The following is a 15636-nucleotide window of genomic DNA, read 5'->3' as shown; positions in this document are numbered from 1 at the left end:
AACGTGTCCAGTATTCAGTTTATTTCTCAAAGACACCTGAACTAATTCAACCGAAAATAGTCGACCAATTTTAAAATTATTTTCAGACAAACTAGATTTGTTGTATAGTTCCATGATAATTATGAAATGAATTAAATATCAATTCATCAAATTGGAGTTTATTGGAGTTTCTTCCACATTGTGGTGGAAATTGGAAAGCAACAGCAATTTCCATCACAATTATATGTGGAATAAATTCCAGTTTTTATAGCACAGTTTCAAGATTTAATAAACCCAAATCAAATTTGTTTCCAGTTTAATTCATTGTCTGAAGCAATGAAATGAAATTGATTTGGAAAACATATTTGGTTTAACCAAAAATGTGATTTTGATATAAACGATTGTCTTGTATATACAATGACAACGTTTAGAGTGAGCGTAAATTATAAATAGTGGACAGGGACGCCGACTTGTGTTTGGGAGTAGTGGTGCTCATACAACAAGCGAATCTGGGAGTAGTGGTGCTCTTTCAAGTAAAACTGGAAAGATGTAGTGGTGCTCATCATTCGAGTAGTGGTGCCCGAGCCTCGCTTGTCCTTAGAAGTCCCCTGATAGTGGACACAAGATATTGAAAACCAGGTTTTGATTGGATATCAACCTCAATGACCAAGTCAGTTCTTTTTCATTAAATAGATCAAATATACGTCTAGGAAAGGGTCCAGACTTCTTGAATTTAGCTAAAGAAAATTATTGTAGTGTAGGACAGAACACTATTTTCCATTCAACCTTTTGCAGACGGATAAAAAGGAGGAACTAGATTCTAGGCTGTAAAGCTTTTATGTAGCAAAATTTATGTTAAAACAAATGAAGTGATATAATTTTGTATCGATTTGTTGAAAATATTGAAGGAGAAAACAGACAGTCAGCCTGAATTCTGTGAAAGGTTCAATAAATTAGGGATTCATCAACAGTCTAGAAGGGTCGTGATCATCGACAGTATCATTTTGATCATTATCGCTGCACAACATATTTATTGAGTTTTAACCTTTTGACGTTGAGAAGCGTAATTAGTTTTTTTAAAAATTAGTGGAAATTGTAAAATAGAAATTTTTTATTTATAAAACCAAAGAAAAAAGAATAAGAAAAATTAAAAATCTTTTTTATCTATTCTAGTCATTCGTAAAAATATATTTAGTTATAGCGATGTATAAAATTAAAATGGAAAAACAAAAATTAATTGAGAGAAGAAAATTAAATTTTCGATTTTCATATTACAAATAATTTTCTGGTAAAAATAATTTATTTGAGAAAAAAATAATTGAAAATTTCAATACTCGTAAACTTTCATAGTGCCTGTTTTTAAGGCCTTTTTTTCAAACAAATTCTTTAGACAATTTAAATTCCACAAGAAATAGGCTCCGTTAAAACTATTTTTACTTCCCATGTGAAAATAATAACTGTTTTTGGCTGCTTCACAAAAAATTACAGGACTAAGTCCGTAGAAAAGATGTAGACACGACATTATTAGATTTACGATATTTTACCTGAATCAAGTGAGTACCTTAGTATAAAGCAGAACACAACAGCCCATTATCAACATATGACTTCATTTACAATATACAAATTCTGTGTTCTTTGTGTTATCATGACTCATGAATCAACGTCGTCGTTTTATGTCTCCTACTTATTCGAATCGATCTCATGTGATCGGTCTGTATTGATTCACTATAAGCAATACATGGGCTCGGCGAAAGAGCCTGTTGAGGGACGTAAAGATACTTATCTGGAATCCTTACGATCCTTCATAAGTCTGTTTCACGTCAATATGTTCTTGAACATTTCGTAGCAATGATTATATGAAAACTAGCAACATACCCTGAGTTGATAGTGACTTTTGAGTTGTCGTTTTGGTGACCCCCACTATTCCACCATTTCCGAGGATTCCAGAATAATATTTGGTTGCCTAGTGATCTGAAAGGCATTGTTTAGTATTTTGTTTGGCAACATAAGTGGTTAAGATGACATAGTTTGTACTGTGTTGGTATTGTCTATTGTGTACTAAATTCAGTGCAATATTTTCACATGGGCTGGTCTTTTTTGTATTATTTTTTCTTTTCCACAATTCCACTTATTTATACACAAGAGAAACAAGCATTAGAATTGCAGTTAATTTTTCTAGTCTTTTTTCAATATTTTGCAATTTAAATTATTCGTTTTCGTTTAAAAAGAGCTGTATAAATAGCTAAACTGTAAAAAAAACAATTGTCCCCTATACAGATAGGATAGATAAGGGGATTCAATAAAAAAACAATTTAATATCGAAACATAAAATTTGATGGTAACACTTTAAATACCACTAGTTTTCGGAATTCGTGTGGTTGTAGTAAACTCTTACTCAATAAAAAAAAAAATATTTAAAGAAAATAAACAAAAACAAAGTCTGATCCTATAAAGTCTATTAATATATTTATTCGTTGAAATAATTGTTGTACCAATTTACGTTTGTAATCCAATTCTACAAAACTAAAATCAATACTGAATGGAGAATAAAAAAAAACTTTTTGAGTTTCTAAAATGTAAAAGCGAAATCATGGACCGAAGAATATACCAGCACCATGGCTAAAAAATAATAAAAAGTGAAAAAAATAATTAAAAGTAATTAAAAAACGAACTTTCAAACTGCATTTATATATATGTCTACAAAATACTAAAAACTAATAAATATACAAGAAACAAGAAAACAAAAATATTCAATGTTAAAAATAATCTTAATTTTTTTATATAAATGAAAAACACGAAAAAAAGGAAAGAAAAGATTTTACTGCTGTTTTTTAGACATTTTTTATATCATTTTCTACGATTTTTCAATAACCCATTACACACGAATAAGAAAAGTATCTAAAAAAAAACCCAAAAACATTAAATTAATAGAAATTATTGTAAAATTAAACGGAAGTTTTTTTTCTTTCTTGAAATAAAAGGAAATGTACTAACTGACATACCCGTATACTTTTCATAATATGGCGTTCAAAGTGTTCCAATCTAAATAATAGTCAGACCCAATGTTCTGAAAGAAGGCGGGTGGACACACAAATTTTGACTAGTATATACATTTTGTTGAACACACTCATTACAGATTGTTTGAAACATTGAATTTATATACTGATAGAAGGTTGATATCGAACAAGAAATGCGAGATCAACACCTCGCGAGATTTTTGACATTAGGCGAGATAAATCGGCAACGGTAGTCCGGTTTGTCTGTTTTGGTTACCCACATTTAAAATTTTTTAGCACACTCTGATTAAGAATGCATGAAGGTCGAGCTATAATTTTAAAAATGTGGGTGACCGGTAACTAGAGGTGTGCGCCGGCTTTGAAAACGTCGGCGGCGGTGCGCCGAGTGTTGAGAAGTCGGCGGCGGTGCGCCGAAAGGAAATTAGAGTCGGCGGCGGCGGCGTTTTCGGCGCGCCGAAATCTTTAATATTTATTCTTAAAATTTAAATTTTAGTTTTTTTCTAATCTAATATCAATTCATTAAAAATGTCGGGGAAACTGGAAATACTTTTTAGTCAATTAACTAATGTTTGACGTACAATGGAAACTCGAAACGTTTACAGGATTTTTAATTGACTTTCTAAAAAGGCGCCTAAGACCTGGAAGGGTCAAAGTCTCGATACCGACTAATGAAAGATTTGTACCACAAAGGCTTGCAAAACATTCTTTAAATCGGGTTTTCATTGTGAGGCCATAATAGGACATTTTTGTACAGAAACAGAAAAATATGCTAGACGTCAAGATCTACATTTTTCTCTATTCTCCACGGTGAAAAATCGATTTGAAGAATGGGTTGGCCAGAAATATGTCACTAAGTCTTACGAAAATTCAATTCAATTTTTAGTGTTAATCGATTATTGCGCTGTATCAACATTTCTAAAAATTCCTTCGAGTGAGAGTGGTTGATATCTAGTGCCAGATAATTTCATTAAAAACGTTTGTGTTTTTCTCCAATGTGTATTCCTTCGAAACGTATTTATCGAGGGTATATAAATAATGGTGGTACAACTCAAAATTCAAAATTATTTAGTGGAATTTACAAAATGTTTGGTAGAGATTATATCTAGTTCAATGACATAAAATTATTAAATCATTGATCTAGTTGTTATTTTATCACGTTATTTTGAAGCTTCAGATTTGAACTAGAACCTAGAAATTTCATTGTTTAATAACCAAATAGAGTTTCTGACATGGCCTGAAAACCTATCTGAAATCTTAAATTTTTGAAAGGACAACTAATCGACAAATCTTTAAACAGAAAGAGGAATTTTATGTCTTCAAGACATTGCCTAGTGTCGTTTGTACGGAGCATATAAAAGGAATATTTTTGTAAAAAATTGATTAATATGTAATATTTCGGCGCGACGAAAAAGGAATCGGCGGCGGCGGCGGCGTTGGTCGATTTTTCTCGGCGGCGGCGTTTGTCGGCGTGAGCCAAAAATCGGCGGCGCGCCGGCGTAAAATCGGCGGTGCACACCTCTACCGGTAACCAAAACAGACGAACCGAACTACCGTTGCCGATTTATCTTGCTCAATGTCAAAAAAATTGCGAGGTGTTGATCTCGCATTTCTTGTTCGATATCCACCTTCTATCAGTCTATTTCCTTGGTTTGAAATGTCAACTTGAAGAAAAAAATTAGGGGAATTCCGCTCATTTTTTTATACTGAGTATATCCAGTATAACGAGTATATCTTCGTATATTCAGTATATCGAGTATAAGTAGCATGTGTTTGACAACTGCCACATTTGGAAAAATGAAACAACATGCCAGTGTGTAGCTTGTGATCTCAGGAGTCTGGCAAGGTAATTAGTTTTTCAATTGGACCAATTGGATGTGTCACCGCCTTCATCTTGCTCAAACTCAGAAATTTCTTAACCTGAGCTTTCAGAACCTTGGTCAGACCTATTATACAATTGGTCAAAATGTGGCAAAGCCTATTTTTTAGAAATAGGAATTTTCTACAATATCTAAGATTTTAGAATTTATAGAAATTGGAATAAGCTACAAGCTTTTGCTAGTATACGTAAAAGAAAAGGGAAGAGGATGTGCAGAATCTACAAGTGAATGGTTGATAACAGTAACAAGAAACTCCTTCACTCGCCGTAATTTAAATAATACAGCACCATTCCTCTAGTGAACGTATCAAGGTCTTATAAAAGATATCTAAAGTAGTCAGACCTACTACACAAAAATGTGGTCATAAGGTGACAGAACCTTTTTTTTTCAGCAAATAATTGATTCTACAGAATTCTAAAAATTGCTTTCAAATTGTAAAATTTAAATGTTTTTTAGAATTCATGGAAACTAAAGTGGAAGCAAAATGAAATGATCGATTCTGAGTGTATACAGATTTGAAAGCCAGTATAGTCTTACATACCGCCCATTTGAACTGTTTATGGTGCATTTGTTAGGTTTTTTATCTGTAAACAGTTCCAATGCATGCGTGTAAGCTCGAGTTCGAAGTATAAACGCGCGCGCGCAAGCTCAATACACCGAAAAAACATTGTGAATGTTATGCAAATCGACCGAAAGCTTGCTATTTAGATCTATACTCGTTTTCAAATCACAATTCGCTAAAAATCTTAATAATCGATCATTTCAATTTACCCTGCCTTTACAGAAAGTTAAAAATTTTATTTTAGAAAAACTTCTAGAAAATTCTAAAAATTTCTAGAATTTTTTTTACGATTTCTAAAAAATTCTAAATTTTCTATTACTTTTCCTTGAAGTAGATCCTGCAGGGATCTTGTTAACCAAAGGGAATAGAATGGCAGATCGTTAATCTCTTTAGTTGTTAAGGTGCTTTCAGTCTAAACAAAATCATCCGTTTAGATGAAAAATTCATCCGTTTACAACAAATTTTCATCCGTTTACAACAAATGTTCATCCGTTTACGTAGACTCCGCCGTTTGAACACATCTGTCAAGTATACGTATGAACTAAACGGACGACTCTGAATTGGGCTTTATTGAACAATTTCAAATATTATATATACTACATGTAGCAGCAACAACTGCTACCTCCAAATATTGATACATTGAATTATGTTCGTGTGCATGCGCATGTGTTGTGTGTTTTAAGGTATCTCTCATGAAGTATATCACGCATGCCTACTATTTGCATCTCTTTGTATCACATTTTCAACAATAACTTTCACATCGCCCGTCACATACTTTAAGAACCATCCCTACGGCTTGGTTTCCACTTACCAAAAAAGTACTCCGTGTGAGAGACAAAATTGAATTTTTTCAATTTTTGCTTTGTTTACCTGATGGCTCTCTCTCCCATGGCTCTCACACGGAGTACTTTTTGTTGAGTGGAAACCATACTTAACTCACACCAAGAATGCATCACTCCAGGCGCAACGAGAGTAATGCTGCGCATATTTTTATTTCACCAGCATCCCATATTTTCTACGTTAATGTTGGAAGCTGTGATTATTGGTTATAGATGATCCAAAAGCAACATATTTCACTTCTCAGAGATGAGGATGGGAAAATTTACACTTTCTACCTGCATGAAGAATCTTCATTGAAGATTAAGAAATAAGGAATTTTCGGGGACAAAGTAATTGCTTAGCAGAGGGATCAACTTTTGACTATTTTTTTTTTGTTCTCACAGATACGTTCCAAGTCGGTGTGAAAACTCTAGAGATTTACAAAACCCCTTCAAATACATTGTCTGCTGTTCTCAAAATTTCTGATGAAAATTGAAAGGCCAATTCTTGTGTCAAAGGACGAATTTGTGTAATTTTTTCATTTATTGTAAAAAGTTCAATAATTCAACTCACTCATGTCCAAGTCGTCTTCCCATTCTTTCCTCACAATTTCTTCGTTTTCACGTTTTTCGGCCTCTTGCGTAGCATTCCACAACTCTTCATCATACATCGAATCAGCCAGCATTTTCTTCTTTTGCAAGACCAAGTCTGTGTTCGGTTTCCGTTGAACCTTTTCCACCTTTTTGGCTGCTGTTGGTGTTGCCGAATTCGGGGCCCGCTTTTCCATCACTTTTTGACTCATTTCGAAGTAACGATTCGGATGATTGATTCCCTCCTCCAAGTGTGTGTCGTGTGTTACTTCAAAGTATCGAGCGCATGCCAACTGAAAATGTCCTTTGCTGGAATAATTTAGCACTTCTTGAACGTGTGCCGCTCCAATACCATATCCCGATAAAGTCGTTTTTAATGTTTGCGTTTCGTAGATTTTGAATGGGCAACCGTGACACTGTTGTGGATTTGGATTCGGCAAGGCGATAACTTTCAAACAAGAGTACGGTGTGTAATTGGTCATGGAACCGGCCTTGCCGTAATTGTGTTTGATGTTATAAACGTAAGATTTGTCGAATTTGTCCGCTTCCATAATTTTGCTGAATTCCTCACGCCAAAACCTGTAAACGTTTCGACATTAGTACAATCATCAGCTTTAGATTTTCGAAAGAATTACGAACGCACCGAAGTGAGTCCTCCAATGTGACACCGATGCCTTTCAAAAACAATCCGTACTGCTGTCGCCCGTCATGTTTCATGTGATGTTTGGCACGCAGATTTTCGTGGCACATCCGAGCACACAATGGAAATGATTTTTTGGACAATTGGTCTAGCGATTCAATGGGAACATAAGCAGTGTCGGACAGAGTGTAGTCTTTACCGGTGTACGACGAATTGATGCCCTTCAGGAAGCCCGATAAACGTTCATCATCTTCGATTTCCGGTAACATTCGCAACGTTCTCTGCAGTCCTTTTTCAATGTTTTCCTGATGCTTTGCTGCCACAATTGAATAGAAGTCATTGGTGCTGACGTAGGCGAAACCATCCTTGAGGAAACATTTCCGAGATCGCACCAGGTCGAGTACTTCGGTGAATTTTACTTTGTAAAATTCGGATTTATCGGATCCTCCTTGTGTGCTGTCCAGCAGTCCATTTCGAATTTCATTTTTTTGATCCTCAGTCAATGGTATGTAGTTTAGGTCGTTTTGATCCAAAAATTTCTTGACTTCCACAGCAGACAAAACACCGTACTTTAGTCGAAACAGTTCCATTTCGCGTGTAATGAACCATCTGTAACGATAAAGTTCGGTACGGGTTGACAGTGCACACACCATCAAAGGAAACAAGCAATTTATCTTACCTCCGAAGTTCATCTGTTCGGCAATAAGCAAATCTCAATACAAAATGTGAAATGTAATCACGTTCCCGGGCCAATAATTCTGCCTCTTTCTTTCTCTCATCCAGCGTTCCCACCTGAATCAATCGGACGTAATTTTTCAGCTTTTGAGAATTCAACTCTTCCAAAATACTGTCCTTGTACTCATTGGACCAGTAGCGAAGATTTTTCGCCGCCGCCTGTTCCAATATCCTAAACACTTTTATTCGTTCAATGGCAATGTCTTCGAATTCCTGCAGGTTAATGTCTCTTGTTGGTGGTGCATAGTAGAATTGAATATTTTGCGGATAAGTGTTTTCCAATGACACCAATTTCTGATTTGTTTGTGGTTTCGTTCGAACACGACGGGCAAAATCCATAATTCAAAGGGTAAATCAAATTTTTTGTAACAACCCGAACTGATCTGTTTGCTTTTGTTGATTTTTTTTGAGCTACTGTTAACCAACTGTCAATTGCATGAAAAGCGCGGGAAAAATATTTTATTTCATTGATGAGTGAGTTCAATGCGCTGAATCCGCTGTCTTCATAACGAGTGGATGGATTCTAGGTTCCGAAAATTTTAACTTTTAGCGCAATCAATTTATGGAATGTGTGAATAACGTATAGCAGTCAAGGCCAGGTATAGTGAGGTCACGCAAATAAAAGGTAACATATCACACTTGATGATAATATGACAGATTTTCATTTAAAAATTCAACGTTTGTAATGATAAGTTGATGATGATATCTCCAAAGTGTACAGCTTTGCAGTAGCAGTAACTCTCTAATTTCTATTTTCTCGCCTGTCTAAAAAAAGGGGAGAAAATAGACATGCAAATCGTCATAAAAACGTCATTCAGACATTCAGACTTAACGAACGATAATTTCGTTACTAAAATAATTCTCCACCTGCAATTATTTACCTGTACGAACTAAACCAAAGTATATCAATCAACGAATATCAACATTGAGAAATAATAATACCGAGCAATATAATGACTGCTGCAGATGATTTTATATTTTAATTTATTAATTCTACAGATCCAACATAATCAATGATAACGAGCTTAATTCGAGTTAATGCTTAAAAAAAAGGTCACTCGCGTTCACCTTTGAATCGAATCTCCAAAGGAAAGTTAGGCCAATTATCCAATTAATTACGATCTGTAGATCCATCTGTTGCTAAAACATTGTATGAATCTGCGGCCTCGTGTCATAATTCTACTTCTAGAGCCTAAAAAAGTACTTCGCTCTCGATGTCATCAATAACTGTTAGGAGTACGACCAATGTGCGGTGTCTTAAAAGCCTGATTAGAAAAAATCAAATTCAGGACGATGGTTTCAGCGAGCTAAGTCTTTTGTATTTTCAATTATTTTCTAAAGAAATTATTCGAGCTAGGTTGATTTTTTTTCCTGTTTAGCATCTTTGTTTAACGTTCTATCAAACGATATTGCAATAAGGTGCATCAGTTCTTCTGCAGTTAGTCGACGTACGCACATTAGCCAAGTCACCACCACTCCCGTATTCAAATCCACACATAGTTAGTTAGTTAGTTAGTGTAAGTGGGTAATCCACACATAGTTGCTTTAACTTACGTCTAAGTCGAACGATTCCAGTGATTGTATCCAATACACATTCCATTCCATAGCAAATGAACGATTCTAGCAGCAAGAATTCTCGGTAAGAATAATGAGAAAATTCCATTTATCACATACGCGCGGTGTTCGGACATCAAAATTACTTAACTAGAAGTTTAATTCAAAAATTACACTTCAGGTCTATGTTGTTGTTTCGTTTTCGCTTATGTGATAAAATAGAGTACACACTTGTCACTATCAGTCTCGACAAGCCTCGACTTCTTCGTGACAAGTGTGTAATATATATTACATAGCGCTACCTCCTAGCATTAACGCACTCAGAGTTTATGTCAAAATAATATAAAATTTAGTACGTTTACGAAATATTTATGTACTCGGGCACACGTCAGACCATACATGCTTTACACTTTCATTGGAAAGTTGAAGACTAATGGCGGAGATGTTGATTAGATCCAACAAAAAATCATTTCGCACAAAAATTCAAACATTGTCAGAAGTTATGTCATACCGAAATGTCAAGCGATATTTCATTTTTTCAAACCTGGGAATTCGTCTCCAAAGTAGTAAAAACAAAACAAAACAAAAAACCTAACCTCATTTTGCGTAATACAAACTGTTGACCGCACAGATTTTGTTGTTGGAGACTACCAATTTTCTTCTGTGTTAACAATGAGACTATCGAAGTCCCATTTAAAGAAATGTGTTAAAATCAAAGACAATCTTTTTCCCAGAAGTGAAATAAAAATATTTCGTAAAAATGCTGAAGTGAAACCTTCTACAACCGTTGCATCAGCAGTCGTATCCGATAATAAGCTTAGTACAGAAGTTCAACCGAAAGCAGAAGTCGGATCCGATAATAAGCTCAATGCAGACGTACGAGCTAAACCAGAAAAGAACACCAGTTCTGAATATCGAGAAAATGAAATTAAAATTCAGATGCTGTCCAAGTCGTTGTATCAACAAATATTTAAAAATTCGCCCTTACGAAAATCGGCGGACGATAACTTGATTGAATCGTACACAAAAGATTTATTAAAGCATGGCATCAAAGCTGGTGAATCGCCCAAAATTCCAGACATCCAACTCAAACTTCCCCCATTCGAGGGAAAGGACATTGAGGAGCATTTCCTGAAAATAGCAACCGATCAAAGTGGCTGCTATCTGAAATTAATAAATTCGTTGTGTGACATGGAAGACGTTCCCGAAATGCCATCTGAATGGTCGATGTCAACCGGCTGGACATTTTATCACAAAAATGGTCCGCGCTCCGTACCGTACCCGAATGAGACAGCCATGGTCTTCGATATTGAAGTCTGTATGAAAGCTGGCAGCGCACCAACATTAGCTTGTGCCTTAGGAACGAACGGCTGGTATTCTTGGGTTAGTCCGCATTTGTTTGACGACACTACTTCAACTATGGAAGACCGAAAGTATTACCAAAACGATCTGATCCCGATGGAGTCAACGTCAATACAGTCCGGAAATTCGTTGAATGATCACATGAAAACCCCGAAAATCATTGTCGGACACAATGTGTCATTTGATAGGGCACGAATCAAGGAACAATATTGGCTGAACAACACCGGAACGAGATTCTTAGACACAATGTCATTACATGTGTGTGTCAGTGGGGTAACCAGTTATCAACGAGCAATGCTGAAGGCGAATAAAGAAATGGAAGACGACGACTTGGCGTGGAGTAGCGTAAGTTCGCTGAATAGCCTGCTCGAGGTTTACAAATTATATTGCAATGGAGCTACGTTGGACAAAGAACAACGGAATTTATTCTTCGAGGGAGAATTGAGCGACATTCGCGAAAATTTTCAAAGCCTTGTCAAATACTGTGCAACTGATGTCCTAGCTACGCATTCCGTGCTGAAAAATTTGTTTCCATTGTACAAAGAGCGCTTTCCACATCCAGCTACGTTGGCTGGAATGCTTGAAATCGGTATGGCGTATTTGCCAGTAAATTCGAATTGGCATCGTTACATCAACGAGGCAAATCTAACATTTGAGGATTTGAATATTGAGGCCAAATATCTGCTGGAGCGGCGAGCGAACGAGGCCTGCCGTTTAATGCATAATCAATCATTCAAAAATGATTTGTGGATGTGGGATCAAGACTGGTCTACTCAGAAACTGAAGTTCAATAAAGGGAAGCCAACGAAGAAGACGAAACAAGTAGATGCGACTGAAATAAATGAATCGCCAGCGTTGCCACCCAAAACTGAAGAGGAAGAAATGGATGAAGACTTCCTTAAACTGTGTTCCAAGTTCAGTCATTTAATTGAAAAGGTAAAACAACTCCCGGTGAAACGGCCATTGTTACCCGGTTATCCAGCATGGTATCGGAAATTGTGTGAAAAGTCGACAGAGAAAGATTGGGTTCCTGGTCCATGCAACATTGGAACGGGAATGCAGGTAGAAATGATCAGGCTAAACATTCCCATGACAACACATTTAAGATCTCATCTTCAAATTTCAGGTAGCACCCAAACTTCTGTCGTTGTGTTGGGAAGGTTACCCTCTCCACTATATAAGGGGACACGGATGGGGTTTCTTGGTTCCGTTCAAATCATCCAGCGAAGAAGATGAAGTGGACAGTCAGATTCCATTAAAGAAACTGATTGCAAAATGTCCGGTTGTTGACACAAACACCACTGCCAGCTCAGCCGAAAGTGACGAAGCATTTTGGACACTGTCGAAAGATGTCGAGGTCAGTTTGAGCAAAAAGGATTATTACAGAAAGAAGAAAGTCGATCATACGCAAGGCTTGTACACCGGAACTGGCATTTGGTGTGACGTTGAACTGGACGGGTGTTGCTGGTTTTTAAAACTTCCACATAAAAACGGTGACGCTTACAAGGTCGGTAATCCGTTAGCCAGAGATTTTCTGAACAAATTCTCGGAAAATGTTTTGTCTGGTGATGGTGTCACTGCCGAAGAGGTTATCAAAATTGCCCGAATGTTATCCTATTGGCGCAACAACAGAGATCGTATTGTCGCTCAAATGGTCGTGTGGTCGCAAAGGGATCGCAGGCTGAAAAATCGAATGGAATTCGGTGCTATCATACCGCAGGTGGTCGTATGTGGAACATTAACTAGACGCGCAATGGAGCCGACGTGGATGACTGCAAGTAACGCACAGAAAGAACGTATCGGGTCTGAGCTACGTGGAATGGTTCAAGCGCCACCTGGATATAAATTTGTTGGAGCCGATGTTGATTCACAAGAATTGTGGATTGCGTCTGTGTTGGGTGATGCTGACGCAACTGGCATTCATGGTGCTACCCCATTGGGCTGGATGACACTCAGTGGATCAAAATCGGATGGCACGGATATGCACAGTGTTACAGCTAAGGCGATTGGCATTTCCAGAGACCATGCCAAAGTCATTAATTACGCTAGAATTTATGGAGCTGGTCAAATGTTTGCTGAGCGACTTTTGAAACAGTTCAATCCTACGATATCCGATGGAGAAGCTAAATCGAAGGCATTTAAAATGTTTGCCATGACAAAAGGGAAGAAGGTGTTCCATTTGAAGGAAGAGTTTCGAGAGGATTTCATACACAAAGCGTAAGTGGTCCTGAGCCATAATTTAGTTGGAAAACAGGAAATTCAACCCATCGTCCACGTATTTCAGGTACTCCAAATATGATGCGCAAAAGGTGGCTGCAGCGAATAAGAAAACCGTCAAAGAAATGTTTGAAGAGGGACAATGGATTGGAGGAAGTGAAAGCGCTATGTTCAACCGACTAGAACACATATCCGAAATGATGCAACCAGTCACTCCCTTCTTGCAGGTAATTTTAACCAATCATGGACGTACAATTCGGCATCTTTTTAAAACATTCATCATTCCAGTGCCGGTTGAGCCGGGCACTTGAACCGCAACCGGACAGCGAAGATCGTTTCTTACCTACACGCGTCAATTGGGTGGTACAAAGCGGAGCTGTAGATTTTCTTCATTTGATGCTTGTTTGCATGCGCTGGTTAATGGGGCCGAATGTTCGGTTCTGCCTTAGTTTTCACGACGAAATTCGCTATCTGGTGCGTGATGAGTACGCCTACAATGCTGCGTTGGCCATGCACATCACGAATCTGTTAACAAGATCATTTTGTTCGAAAAGGTGTGGTATACCTCAGCTAGCACTTTCTCATCAATTTTGACACAAAAATTATTTCCACAGAATCGGTCTGTGTGACCTACCGCAATCGATTGCATTTTTTACTTCGGTCGAAGTAGATACGGTGCTGCGAAAGGAATCACATTTAGATTGCGTAACACCATCGAACGTTCATGGACTATCTGGTGGCTATGGCATTCCCAGTGGTGAATCTCTGAATGTTAGTCAAGCTATTGAGAAGGCCGGTGGTATGGATTTAACGCAATGGGATTGGCATAAGTCCAAGAATGAATAATTTTGTGATATGAGTATTTATAAGTGATCGGATTGATCGACGTATTGTACATTAAGTTTAATGATTACTGTTATACGTGGATGTGTTTACATTCTTAAAAGGATTTTTCATTGATCCGTTTTGTGCGAGAAATGGAGAAATGAAAACGTTGGATGTGCATAGAAGGCTAACAATGCAAAAAGTAAATTTATTTTTTAAATTAATTATTTTGTGTTTGTAAGCGGTACGTGTTATGTTCAAATATTTTTTTTCTTTAACTTTTCGTTATATTTGATGAAGAGTTTTATGTGCCAAAAATCTAATAAAAATTGTTGATTTACTAAAATGTTTCGATATTAGAAGCCATAAACAACATTGGCACAACACAACACAACAAGTTAGTATGTTGTGGCACAACAGAAGCGTCATGAAAGAGTTTTGCATTGAGGTCGTTCTACTTGCAAATCTAGAGCTAGCTCAAAAAAAAATTGACTATTTTATGAACAAAAACAAATATTTTAATCAAAAAATGAATTTAAATGATCGATAGACATAAAAAAGACAAAAAGTCTTGAAAATAGATAATTTTATTTAGCTTGCTCTAGATTTGCAAGTAGAACGACCTCAATGCAAAACTCTTTCATCAAAATTTCTTGTACATGATCAAGCATGGCATATTTGGTATCGTTGTAAAGCTGAGGCTATCACACGCTATCACATGAGTTACCACATTGATGTGAAATACTCATACCAGTAAGGTATGGAAGCGACCAAAGTTCTCCGAGGGTAGCCTAAAAGTACAATTTCTGAAAATGTAACAGAGAACTGCTATTCAAAAATAATTTGTTTGCTATTCGAAAAGGTTTGCAAAATGGGATCACCATTTACAGGCTTCCTCGGTTGTTTCGTAAATGAGATATCTGTCTTTCAACATGGTGAAATTTTGACTTTCAGCTGTTATTGCTCCATGAAGAAATTATCGAGAGCAATAATTTTTACAATGTAAATCTTAGAATTTGTCCCTCAACCGATTCCAATGTAAATCTTCAGTCCTTACTGTTTAACAAGTCCTGGCTGACGCTGTTGATGGTTCTCGGAAACAACTCTGGGGAGATTTTCTAAAACTTGTTTACTTGAACAGCACTCCCCCAACTCGCTTATAAAAAAACCGGGTTGGAAACTTACACGTTTAATAAAAATTCGTTCAAAACCACCGTGTAATTTGAAAACGCGTTTATTTAAATGTGTGTGCATTTCCAGTGAAAATGTTCATATTTTTAGTGTTGATTTTGTGATGTCATCACTGCTTTGAAAACCTTGCCATTATCTATTCAACTGTGGTGAACATAGAATTTACCTGTATTGAACATAGAATTCATCCGTGCTGATTATAGTTCCATCACAATTCTTCTCAACTTTCGAAATATCGTGGCGTATACACATTACACACACGCACAGG

At 36.7% G+C, this 15636-nt stretch overlaps 2 protein-coding genes across 2 annotated transcripts; one reads left to right on the top strand and one right to left on the bottom strand.

Annotated features, from left to right (window-relative positions):
- Positions 1-6761: 6761 nt before the first annotated feature.
- On the bottom strand, positions 6762-8654 carry LOC119068141 (DNA primase large subunit). Its single transcript, XM_037171602.1, has 3 exons — positions 8164-8654; positions 7488-8093; positions 6762-7423 (listed from the first exon to the last, which is right to left on the bottom strand). The coding sequence occupies exons 1-3, from the start codon at positions 8556-8558 to the stop codon at positions 6811-6813; spliced, it is 1614 nt and encodes a 537-aa protein (XP_037027497.1). The 5' UTR covers positions 8559-8654; the 3' UTR covers positions 6762-6810.
- A 1710-nt stretch (positions 8655-10364) lies between these two features.
- LOC119068140 (DNA polymerase subunit gamma-1, mitochondrial) lies at positions 10365-14523 on the top strand. Its single transcript, XM_037171600.1, has 5 exons — positions 10365-12197; positions 12262-13352; positions 13420-13579; positions 13641-13906; positions 13967-14523. The coding sequence occupies exons 1-5, from the start codon at positions 10446-10448 to the stop codon at positions 14196-14198; spliced, it is 3501 nt and encodes a 1166-aa protein (XP_037027495.1). The 5' UTR covers positions 10365-10445; the 3' UTR covers positions 14199-14523.
- The last annotated feature ends 1113 nt before the right edge of the window (positions 14524-15636 follow it).

The sequence above is a fragment of the Bradysia coprophila genome, assembly GCF_014529535.1.
Source record: "Bradysia coprophila strain Holo2 chromosome X unlocalized genomic scaffold, BU_Bcop_v1 contig_173, whole genome shotgun sequence".
Taxonomy (NCBI): Eukaryota; Metazoa; Arthropoda; class Insecta; order Diptera; family Sciaridae; genus Bradysia; species Bradysia coprophila.
Note: the sequence above shows the minus strand (reverse complement) of the source record. Positions and strands in the feature narration are given on the sequence as shown.